The 16,315-nt window shown below is 45.4% G+C and overlaps 1 protein-coding gene across 2 annotated transcripts in view; it reads right to left on the reverse strand.

Moving 5' to 3' along the window:
• Positions 1-16,315, reverse strand: part of STX8 (syntaxin 8) — an 86,792-nt gene that overhangs the window by 67,007 nt on the left and 3,470 nt on the right. For both annotated transcript variants that reach the window (XM_083874821.1, XM_083874822.1), the window contains exons 3-6: positions 14,529-14,623; positions 12,865-12,975; positions 6,554-6,678; positions 5,918-6,010 (exon numbers count right to left, since the gene is read on the reverse strand). In XM_083874821.1, coding sequence (XP_083730947.1) covers positions 5,918-6,010; positions 6,554-6,678; positions 12,865-12,975; positions 14,529-14,623 — 424 coding nt within the window. The remainder of the gene's footprint in view (positions 1-5,917; positions 6,011-6,553; positions 6,679-12,864; positions 12,976-14,528; positions 14,624-16,315) is intronic.

Below are 16,315 nucleotides of genomic sequence, written 5' to 3' on the forward strand. Positions count from 1 at the left end.
CACACCTCCCTCCTGCTGCTCCAATCATCCAACACTGCTGAAATTACCCTGAGCCTGAGCTCCAGAACTCCCTGTGCAGGCTCCCATCTGGCCTGGAGACAGATCCACTCTGTAGTGGCTTCCCTGCTTTTTCTACGCTTGTTTTAAGAATACCAGGAAATTTCACGGATAAATAAACACTGAAAACACTGAAGCAGCAAAATCTTGTACTTAATAGGTTAGAAACACTACAAATACTTTTTTGTGTGGATACCTTTGTCGAAGAAATGCAAATGGCAGTGGAACCTTGGTTTCCATCACCCCACAGGCAGGGTTACTTCCTTGACAGATACCAAATAATTTGTTTTATCCTCATCACCCAGCACAAGGCTGCATTCCTCATGGACTGCACACAACTCCAACTCTGCTCTGAAGAGTTAAAGCTCCCTCCCAGACCTTCCCTCCTGACAGCAGCTCTGAGTGTGTTTTGATTTTGACAGCTTCCTTGGGAGATGAAACACTATTATTTCACCTCAGATGGAAAATAGGAAAACTAATAGTTAAAGTTTATTTTGGATGTTCGGTATAAGAGTTTGAGTCTCTCTTTTTTAAAACCACATGCAAACCTAAACCTTATTTACCTTTCCAATAAATATTTAATATCTTCTGATGCATTTTGGGGACATGATCTCGTGGTGGACTTGGCAGTGTCAGCTTTACAGCAGGACTTGGTGATGTTAAAGGTCTTTTACAAGGAAATGATTCTCAATCCCCAATCCTTCCTGGGGGATGGCCCAGACCATCCCCAGCCCAATGTTTTCTAAATATTTCCCTACACCTGCAGGGACCTTACAAACAGTTTTTGTCACCACATATGCACAGTTCAACCCCAAAAGAGATCAAGTCCCGCGCACAAAATGAGGCAAGACCTGCAGAAAACAGTGTCCAAGTGGTTTAGGACTAAAAATACACCCGTGTAACCTCAGATTTGCCATTTCCCACCTTCTCAGTGTTCATATCCAGCCTAAATATTGCACTGTTTAGACCACTCAAGACAAAAAGCAACGTTAATTTTTCCCCTAGGAAGGGTTAAAGCCACTTAAACAATGTGCAATAAAGACAGAGCAGTGCCCCAGTAACACTGAACTTGTTTCTCTTCCATACAATAAGCTCAGGAAGCAAAATTAAAATCTATCTGCATGCTCTGAGGTCAGCCGGGCTAGGGATGGTTATTTTAAATCGGAATATTAAAAACATATGGGGGTTTTTAGGAAACCTCTATGGAGGTTTGTAGGCAAGCTGAACCTGCTGGTGCTCAGCCTTTCCCAGGGAATGCTGAACACCTCCAGAGCCCAGCAAGCAGGACTGGAGCCATCTCCAAGGGGCTCACAGCAGGCAGGGCTGGCCCTCCATAGGATGAAAACAGATATTGTTTAGACAAGATGATGAACATTTCTAAAACTCCGATCTTTAATCATTTCTGATTTACAAACTAATCCTAACAATGATGCAATGCATCCCCAGCCCCACTGGTGTGAGGCTCAGAACTCAAGCACAGCCCATACACAGTGCTAATTAGTTTGTATTACAGCAAAAAATGCTCTTAATAAACAGAAATGTGAAACGACTTTTGGATTTTGCAATAGCCATGTAAATAATCTTTAGGAGAAGCCTTTTACTGTCCATATGCTGACAGGGCTGAGCACTGCCCTGGGACAGGGGGAATCACATTCCTGGTGCTCTTTCCAATAAGTCTTTGCACCACCAGGAATGTTTTACTGATGATAGTAAGATAATTCTCTAGGTGTGGACAGAGCAGGGCTCCAGTTTTGAACATTTTGATGTCAGGGTAACAAAAATCTCACACTGAGCTGAGTCCTCCCCTGGAGGATTCTGTGCCACCCACTGTGACCAGAGGTGACACTGCAACCTTGGTTTGCAAAGCTATTGTAAACAAAAACATAATGCCACAATTTCTGCTCGCTTTCAGAAACTTGATTTTTGACAAGAAATTCAAAAGTGTTACATAACCATATAATTAAAGGATTATTATGAGAGATGTTTTACTTAAAATGATCCGTTCTGGTTAAGAACATCCTGACTGGGTACAGTATTCTCCTAAGCAGGAAAAGGACATAAAGTGTCTGATTTTGCAGCTTATCTATTTATGAACTCATTTATGCTCTGCTATAAACTTTAGAGGAGCCAGAAGCAAAAGAACAAAGCAAAAGAGAGTAAAGCAAACGGACACTGACAGGGGGAAAAATGCCAAACGGGGCAAGTTTTGCAAGCTCCCGATATTTACCATCCATCCCAGAGTACTCCATTCTCATGCAAGCATGTCACAATGAGAAAACAACATCTCTATAAGGGTAAAACAAACAGCATTCACAATTTCTGAAAGCATTCTTCCACAATTATTGCACTAGATTAGATTGCCTCATCATCAGGGCCAGAGGCCATTTACACTATTTTCTTTTTTTTTTTTTTTTTTTTTTTTTTTTTTTTTTTTTTTCCTGTGGAACAGATGAAAGGATTACAGAAAAGTTTTCTGGGGCCAAATTTGGAGCTAATGATGGGAAAATTCTTTTTGCTAATCCCCACTGCTAGCAGACTCCTGAGGCTGGAAAGTCTCCTGGTACCATTCTTCTATTTTGCTCATCAGTGCAAAAAATGCCCTGCTCAGGAGGTTTGCAAAGGCCATAAAACCTGCAGTGAAAAACTGAGTGAAGAACCAGGTGGGACACCCATTAAAACCTGGATGCCACAATGAAAGCCAAGGATGGAATTCAGCCACATCCATCCCAGCTGTACCCCAGGGGAAAATGGACTTTTCCAGGAACGTTGGAGTCCTAGAAACTTAGAATTTGGGGTTTTAGTGTATAGGAAAGACATGGGATATCTAAATTTGATGCATTAGCTAAAGCCTTAGGTTGTCTGACTGGCAAATTCACACTACTAAAAGCAAGTAAGTGAAAAGCATGAGCCTGACACTCATATTTTCCTTAAACTATTATCTAACAAAGGAATTCTACAATATTACTCAGCTCCAAACTTTTCTTTGGTTGATTGACAAGTTGATTGCATTGCTGAAGACAAACAAAGCAAAATATGACATCTGATTTTAACTTTATGTTTCCTCTTTTGGTTAATTTTTGATTTGAGGCATTTTCTTTTTCATTCTTAATTTCCAAGCAAAACCTTTTTTTTTTTTTTTTTTCTTTTTGGGCTGCTGAGCCCAGCAGTGCAGGAGGAGCAGACACCACCCTCCCAAAGGCAAAGTTTCATCATTTTGACTCATTTAACAAACACAAAGGAATTTGCATGAATCGGCTCATGAGGAGTAAACTTTGCATAATTAATCAACCCCTCGCTCCTGGTGCATCTGCAAAGGCACAGCTACACCAGCTGGCACTCAGGGGAAAATGCCTCTGGCCACCTCAGAGAAGTGCAAACACCTCCAAAAAGCCAGAGCTGCTTTGGAATGGAGAAAGCAGAGCTGAGGAACAAGTCTGGAAAATCAGTACCCAACTCCCCAAAGCCTAATTCATTAATGCACATTATCAGCTACTTGTGAATTAAGGCAGGTTGGATTTGAACACCAGGACAAGCTGCAGAAGGTGGGAACATCCCCAGCAAGGTCAGGGAAGTGGAAATCAAGCTTCCCACAGAAAGGGGAGGTTTGATGGAAAATCTGACTGGAGGAAAAAAGAAATGTTGAAGCAGCACTTAATGAAGATGAACTTCCCCTGCCTCCCCACAACACAGACGATGCCATTATCACTCAGCACTAGGAAGGAAAGGGATTCCAGGGAAGGGGAAATTACAGGGCAGTTATCCTCATCAACCTGAGCGTGCAGCAGTGACACCAGCTTGGCAGGGCGCCTGAGCAAAGTCTGCTCATGGTTAAACACAGGGCATGGAGTGAGATGTGCACTGGAAAATATTGCTAAGGACTTCAGCTTTTCCAGGGTGCCAGTGGCAACAAAATGTCTGACCTTATCCCCCCCCCCATATCCGCCAAAAAAGCAAAAAAAGAAAAAAAATAAAAATAAAAAAGTGATTGCATAAAGTCAGCGGAAATATGGGAGTTCCACTTGCCTGGCAGGGATGAAGCCAAGTGCTGAGTGATCTGCCCCCACATCTGTAAAGTCAGGCTATTTCCCAACTCTTTCGGACAGCCTCAAGCTCTCCTGTGATACCTCCTGCAGGGCTGCTCCTGGTGGCTGTGGGACCCTGAGCAGTCCCCCATCACATACAATCCTCACCCCCTCCTGCTCCCAGCACTCAGCAAAGCTCCCCTTTTTTTGAGGAGTTGCCTGTAGCTCAAGGTGGAGCTCCCATGAAAACACAAGGCTTTGTAACTGTCTCTGAGACAGCACTGTTTGCACTATTTGTAAGAAAGGAGGGTTATATATATTCCATTTCACAGCTATTTTGAGGCCTCATTGCTAGAGGAAGTCTGGCAAAAATGCAATGGCACAAACCACAGAACCACCAAGGTCTCAAAAACATAAGAATTTGGGGAAGCATCCCCAACCCCCAACAGAGAAGTGGAACACAGATCACGTATTTTCCTGAGGAGAAACCAAACTTTCACAGAGAATCTATAAACATGCTCATGCTTCCCACCTGTTTCCTATTTAGGGCAAAAAAAAAAAAATAAAAAGCAATTAATATGACATTTTAAGCAACGATTAATAAAGAAACCTACGAGATGAGACCCCTAATTGAAAATGTCTTTCCTCACATGAGGCACAGGATCAAAATATGACAAGAGCACTAAGCATAGTCTCTCCCAGCTGCACAACCCCTTCCTTAACAACCTCAAGATTAATAAACAAGGAATTTCCTATCCCTCCTGGATTTAGCTGTGGCAAGGAGGAGAAATCCATCCTGCTGCTCCACTCTGCCTCAGAGCAGAGCTCCTGTGCAGCCCCCCATGCAGGGCAGGGATGTGAATTTGGGAACCCCTCACTCCGAGCACACTCACAGAGAGATGCAAAGGGAAAATCTCACCCCAGGAATAGGCAGGTTTCAGGATTAGATTTCAGAAGAAGGACACTGCCCTGCTCAAGCCCAGGGTGCAGCCTCTGTGGGAGCCCCACAGCTCTCACTGGATTATTCCTGGAAAATCAAACTCCCCAAAGCCTAATTCATTAATGCACATTATCAGCTATTTGTGAATTAAGCCACGCTGTATTTGAACACCAGGACAAGCTGCAGGCACCTCCTGAGCTGCAGGAGGTGGGAACATCCCCAGCAAGGTCAGGGAAGCCACAGAAGGGTTTGGAAAGGAATGGAAAAGTCAGGAGCACTGGAGGATCTGCTCTGCCAATGCCAGCTCACGCCATGGGCACAGTGAAGTAGTAACAAGGTGGATTTACCAGGAGAGCAATTCCACTGGCTCCTCTGGCAGGAAATAGGTGCTCTCCTGGTTCACTGTTGCAATTAATTTAATCCACATTCACTGCCACAAACCCTCCCAAACCAAATCCTTCAGAGCAAACAATGCAATGTTTCTCCTGTAATGGCTGGCTCCAGACTTTTCCATTCACTCAGTCAGGAAAAACACGGAATGAGAATGCTCAAGTGAAGCCCTGCAACACAAAAAAAACTGTCATGGAAGGGAAAAAAATGCAGAAGATGGAGTACAAAATTAATTCTGTGCTTTGGACCAGCGATCACCAATTTCTTTGTTGAAAAGTCAGGCTTGGGGAAACACCCCGAGTGTTACACACTGGACACAGCCCCAGGAATGGAGTGAGGCACAAAAATAAAATCAGGTGATGAAAATAAAATCAGGGCACAATCTGAAGGGGTTGCTTGAACAGAAACCTTTTGTGTCAAATTCTTGTTCTGTGGGCAGTTGTATGAGAGAGAAAAAAAAAATAAATCCCAGTCTTTGATAAAAGTGAGGCAAAAATCTTGTCCTTACCATTCTGCTCATCCAGCTCATTCCCAATTTCCTGTCCCATTTGTTTTTGCCTGGATATGATTGAAGAAAGAGCATCGAGTCCAGCATCTTGTTCTGCACCAGGAAAATATATTAAATTACTTTAAGAAGTCACTGAAATACCAGACTACATAAAATAGGTAGAAATGAAGGAAAAAAAAAAATCTACTCTGTGCTTAAAGGGCTAAAATGTATTAAGAAAAACAAATGAACACAACATGGAAATTAATCCTTATGGCAACAGTACTCTTGAAATGATCTGAATGACGGGTAAATAATTTCTCTACTCTTTTGAAAAAAAAAATCCAAGAATTTAATGTTGAGCTGTTACTCAATCATAAATGCAGGGGATTTTCTGGCACACGCAGCAGTTATGTGATCACACTACACACCAAAAAAAAAACCATGAATATGGGCAAAATCAGGGCTTTCAAAATTTCATTTAAGAAGTTGCATCCAGTTAAGATCATTGCAAGCACAACGCTGCTCCTGCAAACACAGAAAGCAGCTGCCTTTGATAAATAAATAATAAAATTTCAGCACAGGTTGGTGTATTGAGGTTCAAATAAAGGCTCCTCTCAGAGATGCTCAAAAAAAAAACTAGAAAGGCTTTTGTACCTTCAATGATCCTTCTCTGCTGCTGCCTGAGCTCATCAAAGCCAAGTCCTCTGGTCTCCTCTGATTCTTCCAAGAGCCAGGGGTTGCTGATGCCTCGTTTGCCCCCTCCTGCCATGAGGCTGGATCTGAAAAAAGCCCCAGTGAGTCATTTCCAACCAAATATCATTTTTATATATAATATATTTATAGTATATATATAATATATAATTTATTTATAGTAAATAAGTTCTACAACTATAATATATTAAATCTAAATAGAATAATTATACAATTATATATATTATACTATATTTTGTAAATAATATAATATAAACTATATAAATATTCTATTTAAATATATTATATATGTATAATTATAATTTATATAAATATATCTGCATATAAAATGCTGTTTGCATGTAGAGCACACAGCATTCCTGGGAATACACATTATTCCTGTATTTGCTACAGGACCAAAGCACAAATAATAATACTGCTACAGCCTCAAACACTGAAAGGATCCACTTGTTAACAGAGATGCAAATCAGATGAGATTTTAATTCCCTGCAATCCTGAGCAAACCTAAGCAGGAACATTCCTGAATTTCAAGAACTGTAGATGGACACAGCTCCCTTCCTGCATTTCCAGTCTGAATGAGAAGCCAGGAACGCACGCTCTTAAATGGAAGACTAATTGAATAATGAGTTTTCTTTTCAAAGAATTATGACTTGAGATTGTTCACATTACAGACACTTCCCTGGTGACCAGAGAAAACAAGTTTTCCATGGCCAGGGCACATAAATCCAAGCAGTAAAATGAAACCCCACTTAAATAATTCCTCAATAGCAGATTTCTGGCTGCTGCCTTTCAGCTCTTCAATGGTTTCTCCTACAAAAAGTAAAACTCATGAGAGTCCCCTGAACCCAGAACTGCAGCTCAGGTTTGGGGGGAGACATGCTAAGGTTGCTCACAACTTGGAGCTTTTGCTTTTTGCTTTCCTTTCTTTAAACTCTCTATTTCATTCCCATTTTACCTTTCCCCTGCTCTTCCCAAAAGTATTCCACAAACAACCCGAGAACAGAGAGAGTTTTTAGGATCTCTCAAATTCTCAATGTTATTTAATTACACCAAGACCTGGATCTGAATGCTGCAGTTGTTTTGTGAGTTTTGAATTGAGTTTTGAATTGAGTTTTGCATTTCCCAGTGCCCAGACCTGCCGGCCGTGCCGGGGTGGCCAAAGGAGGGGCAGGAGGTCCCTGTGTGTAGAAACATCCGTGACTTACAGGGACAAGGGACTCTGCAGAGCTGAGATATTCTAGAATATGTGAGTTTATTGCAGGGCCGTGGGTAGAAAGGGCTTTGCCTTCAGCCACCAGCCTGGGCTGGAGGGAAGTGCCAGAGAGAGAAGGAGAGAGAGCAAGAGGGTTTGGGCTGAGGAGAGGGGAGAGAGAGAGCAAGGGGCAGGGTCAGAGTGCAGGGGGAAGAGAGCAGAGGTGAGAGCAGGGAAAGGAGAGCCAGGTCCAGAGCGAGAGAGCCAAGAGAGCCAGGTCCTGCTTACAATCCATTCTATCTCCTTTTGGGATGAATATTCTAATTTACAGTGACCAACCAATACAAGACACAAAATCCTATAGAATCTCCATACAGCCTATAAGAACTACTACATTACCATGTGTTATATTTTAAACTCTAAAAACTCCTCTTTAGACTTTTCTGTTTTGCTACATTGACCTTTGGATCAGAAAAGTCTTGTTCAATCCAAAGGGATTCTCCTCCAGCTGCCCAGGCTGTTGTCTTTAGGTTCTAGAGTAACTAAACTCAGTATTCTACAACTCAAATTAAGCTTCCATTTCTATCTCGATTACAGGTTTCAAATTTTCAGAATCTTTTGCTCAGCAATCATATTTATAAGGTTTCCCTGATGAATCTTTCCCAACAGCTGTGCCGGGGGGCTCAGGGCCCTGCAGGAATCCCGGGCAGCTGGGGACATCTCCTGGCCGGGGATGGAGCAGCACTGCTGGAAAATCCTCCACTCTTCAGCTCCTCTCCCTGGCCACTGGGACCTGGGCACTGCGCTCCACATCAAAGGTGAAGTCAGAATGAAAAATGGAAAAACACAGAAAAATAGGAAAAAAATTTAAAATAGAAAAAAATAAACTTTTTTTAAAAAATAAAAGTGGCTAAAAAGCACTTTTTAATAAATCTCAATATCTCCCTTAACTCTCTGAGTGACACTGAGCACCAAAGCAGAGCCAGCCCTGCTGGGTGTCACACCAGAAAGGAGTTGGGAATCTTCTGCATTCCAGTCCTGCACCTCCATTCACTTTCCATGTATTTATCAAGGCTGGCAATCAGGCTTGATCAGACAATACCTGGAATGCAGTTTTCCACATTAGCCAGCCTTCCGTCCTGCTTTGGGGGATTAAATGTGCTCTTTTATCCCCCACAAGTGGCAGCAGGTTTGTGAACAGCGCAGCAGCACTGCACTGCTAAAGATGGAAACATCACTGCAGCTCACCCAATTCACTTCAATTAGAAGGACACAAAACCCAGGGGAACAACATCTGACAAAGTTGTTTAACTAAAGCTCTCTGCTTGCTAAAAGGAGCACAACTACTTCTGCCTGTTAAGAAACAGCCAAGGCAAGCAAATTTGGAATAATTTGCTGCTCTGTCTCCCTTCCCTCCCACCAGTGCTCTGCCCTATTCTTGTAGGTTGGGTCATGACAAGTGGTCTGCTCGTTACAATAATCTTTGTGACATGTTTGGTAACTGCCTTCCCACACCACACAGCAGAACTTCCTCCTGCCTCTGATCCTGGCCTGGCTGGTGTGAAGATTAAAGCTTATCCAATTAGCCACCCACTGCCTCCGCCAAGTTAATCACCCAAATCTCAGAGCCTCACAGAGCACTGGAGTGTGTGGGGATGCCTTTTGATGATGGGAGCAGATTTAACTAATTACAAGGCTCAGCAATGTTGCCTGAGTTTAAAAGGTGATGGGGTTTAAAATCAGGGAGCTCTGTCACTGCCTAACAAGGGAGGGCTTGTCTTATTGTTTCACTGATAATTCCTACAACACCTCCCAAGTAACTTAGATTACTCAAGCAGCACTTACTTCAGGCCAAGGCCACACATCGAGGCTTAGTGCTTTACAGGAGTGATCAGCAAGACTGAGCCTTAAACAAAACCTGGGTCATATGAGAATTGGGTGGATGATCACTTGAACATTCCCTGAACTCCAGAGGGGAAGCACCCAGGGTCACTCTCTGCAGGGCTGCTGCAGGGCTGGGGCATTCTCTCACTTCTGTATTTTTAGGAAGCTCCAAGATAATAAATAAAGCAGATATAATTTTAACACACAAAACAGAAAACCTCTATCTCTCCAAAAACCATGGGTAACGGCACTTCCAAATCCCCTCCAGGTACCAAAGCAGGTGGAGCCTTCCCCACAAGACCCTCTCCTGATGGGAAGCCTCCAGCATTGGAGAGGACTTCCAGCCCCACCAGCACAAGAACTGCTGTTCCCACATTCCAGGAAATTCCATGTTGCTCTTGACACCACTTTTCTGTGGCTGGGTTCACTGCCCCAAGGCCTGGGAGCTGCAGGTGCTGACAATCCTGACCACACAGCCAAAGGCACAGCAGTCCTGGAAAGCCTCAGACCACCCCTAGATCTGATCCTGGGACTCCTGGATGGACAATTCCCTCTTTTCCCACCCTTCCCATCCACCTCCCAGAAGTGAGGCCAGCCCCATCCCAGCCAGCAGGAACTGGGAGGGAGGAAGGACACCAGGAAGGACTTCCAGAGGCACCAACAACTCTTGTTCATTTTATTTCCTAAAGAGCATCTGCCTCCCACAAACAACAGCCAGATTCCCAAAAGCATTTGACACCTGAAGCCAGGCACTCATGGATTAAACGCCTGTTTGGCATTAGGCAAAATTCCTGTTTGGATCAAGGTTGAAATAATCTTCCATCTGTCAGGAAGGTGTTCAGCCAGGAAAAATGAAGAGGAAAAAAAGAGTATGGACTCTTCTAAAATGCACCTGGGCTAAGTCTTACTGAAGGTGCTTTGTGTCCTACAGAAACCAGAAGCTATCTCTGTTTTTGAGGAATTCCAAGAGACATCAAGGAAGGCCAGTGAATTTATTGATTCTCTGGTGACTGACATGAACTTCTCCAGCCTGAGACCTGCTCAAACGGGAGCAGGAACATTCCCATTCCTCTGTCTCCTCAAATGTTTAAATACTCTCAAAGTCTGACATCCAGAAAGTCAACATTCCTGGCTGCTTTTCCCACTCCTGCCTTTGGAATTGGAGTGAAACCCTGGGAATTCTGTCCCACTGAAGCCCCTGTTCTAACAACCTGCACAGACTCTCCCAAGGAGAAAAGGGGGCAGAAGATACTGAAATTGTTATTAAAACCCAATTAAAGGCAATGTTAACTGGCTCTGCTCAAGGGGAGTCGTGCAAACAGCACAACCTTTCCCTGGAAAATTCCAGCGGCACCTTAATTAAGGCCGGAAGGGGCAGGAATTCTGTCCCCAGGCCATGGAGCGTCCTGCCCGCAGTTGTCACTTGGGATCAACCCTGAGAGCATTAAAGGCCAGCCCTGCAGCCCAGAAACAGCCTCAGAGCAGCTTTCAAAGGATGTAAAACTCACTGAGTGGTGACCAAACGTAAACCAGCTTAATTCCAGGGAAAACCTCCCAGCCCCAGGCCCCGGGACAATAAATATGTGATCAGTGGTGCAGGAAGGTTAATGAAAGGAAGGGCTGCTGGCAAGAGCAGGGCCTGGGCACCGTGGGCTGTCACATCGGGCCTGGATTAGATATGGAAAAGCAGCACAAGCCAGGCAAGTGTCACTGCCCAGCTCCATCAAACTCCAGGTGCTGATTGTTCTAATGCAGGGAAAAGCTGAGTGTCAGCTCCAGGCACATTCCAGGCTGGGCTCTGCCACCCCCAGAACCCCAAAGCTGGGCCAGGACTCTGCAAGGATTTCAGAGGGACCCCGAGCTGGGAAGGGCAGCTGAGCCCTGCAGACCCTGGGGGCTCCGTGCTGACACCAGCTCCTGCCAAGGGCTCTCCAAACTCCTCCCAAGATCCCTCCAAACTCCTTCCAAATTCCATCTAAGATCCCTCCAAATTCCTTCCAAGATCCCTCCAAGAATCTCTCCAAGTTCCTTCCAAACTCCTCCCAAACTCCTTCCAAGATCCTTCCAAAGTCCTTCCAAGGTCTTTCCAAGTTCCCTCCAAGCCCCTTTGCTCCAGACCCACACACAGCCCAGGCTCAGGCAAGAGAGCAAATTTGGATTTCCTGGCACAAGATCCAGGCCCTGAGTTTTCTCTGCCTGTCCCCCTGAAAACCAGACCCACGGAAGGAGTGTGAATCCACCAGATGGAATATTTGTCATAGTTTTATCCATTTTTAATAAAAGAAGTTAAAAGAGAACTATAAAACATCAAGCTTTGCAACACTAGCAAATAAATAATCTCCCTGATGTTATCTTCTGCTGGAAAATACTGGATTCCCTGCTTGTTTCCAATGAAATTATCAAGGGATTTTGGTATTTTCCTCCTGTTTGCCTCGACACTTTCTGGCTGGGGTAAGCCAAGGTTGAATCCCTGAGGCAGCACCTTGCCCTGGCACAGCAGGGATGGTCACAAAGGCCACAGCAGCCCAGGGACTGCTCAGAGCAGGGGACACACGAGAGCTCTCCCACATCACAGTCCCACTTCTTGCCTGTGTGGTTTGGGTGACTCAGTGATGGATTTAACAGCCAACACAACAGCAGGAGCTGCACTGAGCTCTGGAGAATCCAAACCTTGAACAATTGTTTGGGTTCAAGGCCGGTCTGGAGGTTTAGCACCTGCAGCAGGTGCAGCCCTGATGTCTGCCTGTGTAAAGCTGACAAACAAGTGGCTGGAAGGGACCTTAAAGCCCATCCAGTGCCACCCCTGCCATGGCCACCACTGTCCCAGGCTGCTCCAAGCCCTGTCCAGCCTGGCCTTGGGCACTGCCAGGGATCAGGGGCAGGCACAGCTGCTCTAAGGGCAGCACAGGCTGTGGGTGTAACAAACACAGCAGAGAACACAAGCCCTTCCCCACCTCAGTGAAGAGACCCTCAGCAAACATAAACACAGGCAGGAACACAGAAAAGCATCAGCTGAACTCTGAGTGTCACCACAGAGAACTGCTGCTGTCCCTGACAAAAACACATCATTTCTACACAAATGCCTCCCCTTTGCTCCCTGCACGGCTCAAGGAGCTCAGTGATCACCCCAGGGGAAACAAGCACAGCTCTGCTGGGACTGGAGGGGACAGTGCCATACCTGCTCATGTCTGGCTCCGAGCCTTCATTCCTGTAGGATGCCTCGAGCTGTTTGTGCCTGGTCAGGAGCTCATCCACCAGGTTCTGCCTCCTGTCTCCCTCCAGCTGCGTGCTGATGGCTCTGGGTTAAGGACCAAACTCAGAAACACCAAAAAGCTTTCATTTCATTGTGTAAAATAATACTTGTTACACAGCCTTAAAATAAATCAGACTTCTTGATCATTAAAATTAACAATTTTAACTAAAAAAAAAAAAAAGGATCTAAGAGAATTGTCACATTTTTCTGAATTGGTCACATTTTTCTGAATGAAACCCGCTGTTATTCTAAATGTGTTTCTGATCTTTACATAAATGTTTCATACAGTGGCCACAGAATGATCTTTATGCCATCATCTCAAAGTAATCAGAGAACTGAAAGGACATTTACTGCCAAATTAGCATTAAGAACAACATTTTTCCCTCCAAAATCCAACCAAAGCAAATTTTTGTTTATTTGTTGGTCTCTGACAGTGACAGTGGAGCAGGACTGCACAGGTTAACCTCACGGAAGGAGGAGATTTCTTAAAATTTCTTAAAATTCTTAAAATTTCTTAAAAGAGCTCCAAATTATCCTGACACCACCAGGGCAGGGCCAAGCAGAACAGAGCCTTTAAAATCAGCAGGGTATTTCTCATCTCACTTCACTGGAGGCTCCTCACACAGATCCCAGCCAAGTGATCAGAGAAAAACCAAAACTTTCCTCTGAGCATCTGTTTCCACTTGCAATTCATGAGCAGAGGAACAATTCACACAGTGCCTCTCAAGAGCTGTGGCTTCTTTTTTTAAAAATTAACCTTAGTGACATCCTGAAGGACTCCTAAGTCTCTCCTGAGTGCTGCTGAGTGGGTTCAGCAATGCTGAACTGCTTTGTGTGTGTTTTCTGCCACTGCAGCAGCATCTGCCTGCTCAAGCAGCCCCTGGGCAGGGGAGTTCCAGCCCTGGCCATCAGCACAGCACTCAGGCTCAGGGCTCAGGAGGGATTTCTGCTGTGCTTGGCTGAAATTAAACATTCCTCCCTCAAACCAGACTGCATCAGGGAGGTGGATGTGCCTGTGAGTCCTTCCCCTGACTCTTCCTGCATATCCCAGTCTGGCCATGGGGTGACACTCCTTGCAGAAGATCTGTCATTTCTTCCCAAGGCATATTTTGCAGCATTTTGATCAATCTGAAGCTGCAGATTGTTTCTTAATTGTTTCTTAAGTCAGTCAAAGTCAGGATACTCTTACCCACAGCTTGAACAAAGCCTCCTCCTTCCTTTTAGCAAGGTCTGGCCAAGAGAAAATGCCAAGAAAAATGGAAGAGAAAATGCCACTTGGGCCAGTTTAGTGCTGGACAAGTGACCTTGTGCACACACCAGCACAGAGAGCACCACAGCAGCTCTGAGGTGCCTCAGGCATCTCGTGAAGCTCCTCTCAGCCCATCCTGTCAAGGATGGTGACACAGAGGTGACCAGAGCCAGGCTCCCCAGCCCTTCCTGCCATGAAAACAACAACCAGCAGCACAGAGAAGTTCTGATGACAAATTCTTCTGCAGAGGGAATGAGGGGAGAAGCCAGAGCGTGTGGCAGAGGGGTGACAGCACATTTTGCACTGTGCCCAGAGGGGCAGGGGTGCTGTGACAGGATACATCTGCCGTGTTGACACCGCCCGCAGCAGCAGCTCCTTCAGCTGATCAATCTTCTCCCTGAGGCTCTGCAGAGAGGACCTGATGGCCACATTGACCTGGGGACACAGAGATTGTCACTGTCCTGATGGCCACATTGACCTGGGGACACAGAGATAGATTGTCACTGCCCTGGGGGACACACAGATTGTCACTGTCCTGATGGCCACATTGACCTGGGGGACACAGAGATAGATTGTCACTGCCCTGGGGGACACAGAGATTGTCACAGTGACCTGGGGGACACAGAGATTGTCACTGCCCTGATGGTCACATTGACCTGGGGACACAGAGATTGTCACTGCCCTGATGGTCACAGTGACCTGGGGGACACAGAGATTGTCACTGCCCTGATGGTCACAGTGACCTGGGGGACACAGAGATTGTCACTGCCCTGGGGGACACAGAGATTGTCACTGCCCTGATGGTCACAGTGACCTGGGGGACACAGAGATTGTCACTGCCCTGACGGCCACACTGACCTGGGGGACACAGAGATTGTCACTGCCCTGATGGTCACAGTGACCTGGGGGACACAGAGATTGTCACTGCCCTGATGGTCACAGTGACCTGGGGGACACAGAGATTGTCACTGCCCTGACGGCCACACTGACCTGGGGGACACAGAGATTGTCACTGCCCTGATCACACTGACCTGGGGGACACAGAGATTGTCCCTGCCCTGATGGCCACAGTGACCTGGGGGACACAGAGATTGTCACAGTGACCTGGGGGACACAGAGATTGTCACTGCCCTGGTCACACTGACCTGGGGGACACAGAGATTGTCCCTGCCCTGATGGCCACAGTGACCTGGGGGACACAGAGATTGTCCCTGCCCTGATGGCCACAGTGACCTGGGGGACACAGAGATTGTCACAGTGACCTGGGGGACACAGAGATTGTCACTGACCTGATGGCCACAGTGACCTGAGGGACACAGAGATTGTCACTGGCCTGCTCTGTCAGGTCTGCATGACATTACACACTGTTTCATGACAATATATTTCACTTTTACTGCACAGGTGTAAAGGTCTCCACTGCAACCCTACAGAGCCAAAAGTCACTCCAGGCTGCTTACAAAACAATGGAAGAGTTTCACAAACACAGTCCTAAGGCATTAATGCTGATGAATATGGAAAGCTGTCTCTCAAGTCTTTATTAAACACACTTCTTCATATGGAAAAAACATTTCAGCACGTTTTAATATTTTCCAGATAAATTTCCAGCTCTTTCCTCTGAGTTTTGATAAAAATGCAGGGACAAGCTTCTTTTGCCACTGGGTTTCTTTCCCAGCTACCAGGATGAGAGAGAAGGTTGCTACAGATACACATATTCCCTGCACTGAATTCCTCCAGACTTAAAACCCCAAAGAAATTCAGATTGTTCCATTTCCCTTCTCAGCAGCACCCAGGACTCCCAAATCCTTTCTCAGCACTGACCTGCTCAAGATCCAGATATGTCTGTTCTCAGTAAAAATGTAATTCAGTCCTTCCTCCCTGCTGCAAGCAAACCCCAGGTTTGCAGGAATCCTCCTGCTTTCTCCCCACCCCTTCCCAATTCAAACTCACATTTATCCTCTCAGTTTGCCCTCCTCAGGATGTTATTTTTCATTCCAATTATGCAGGAAAAAAACCACTCTAACTGCATTAACAATGCAAGTTGTCCTAATTAAGACTTGCAGTGCCTTTTGTCTGCAAGCTGTGGCTTGCAATGGGCAGCAGCCCCAAGGGGAACTGGAGAGAGGAAAA

This window comes from Zosterops lateralis, assembly GCF_965231275.1.
Source record: "Zosterops lateralis genome assembly, chromosome: 18".
Taxonomy (NCBI): domain Eukaryota; kingdom Metazoa; phylum Chordata; class Aves; order Passeriformes; family Zosteropidae; genus Zosterops; species Zosterops lateralis.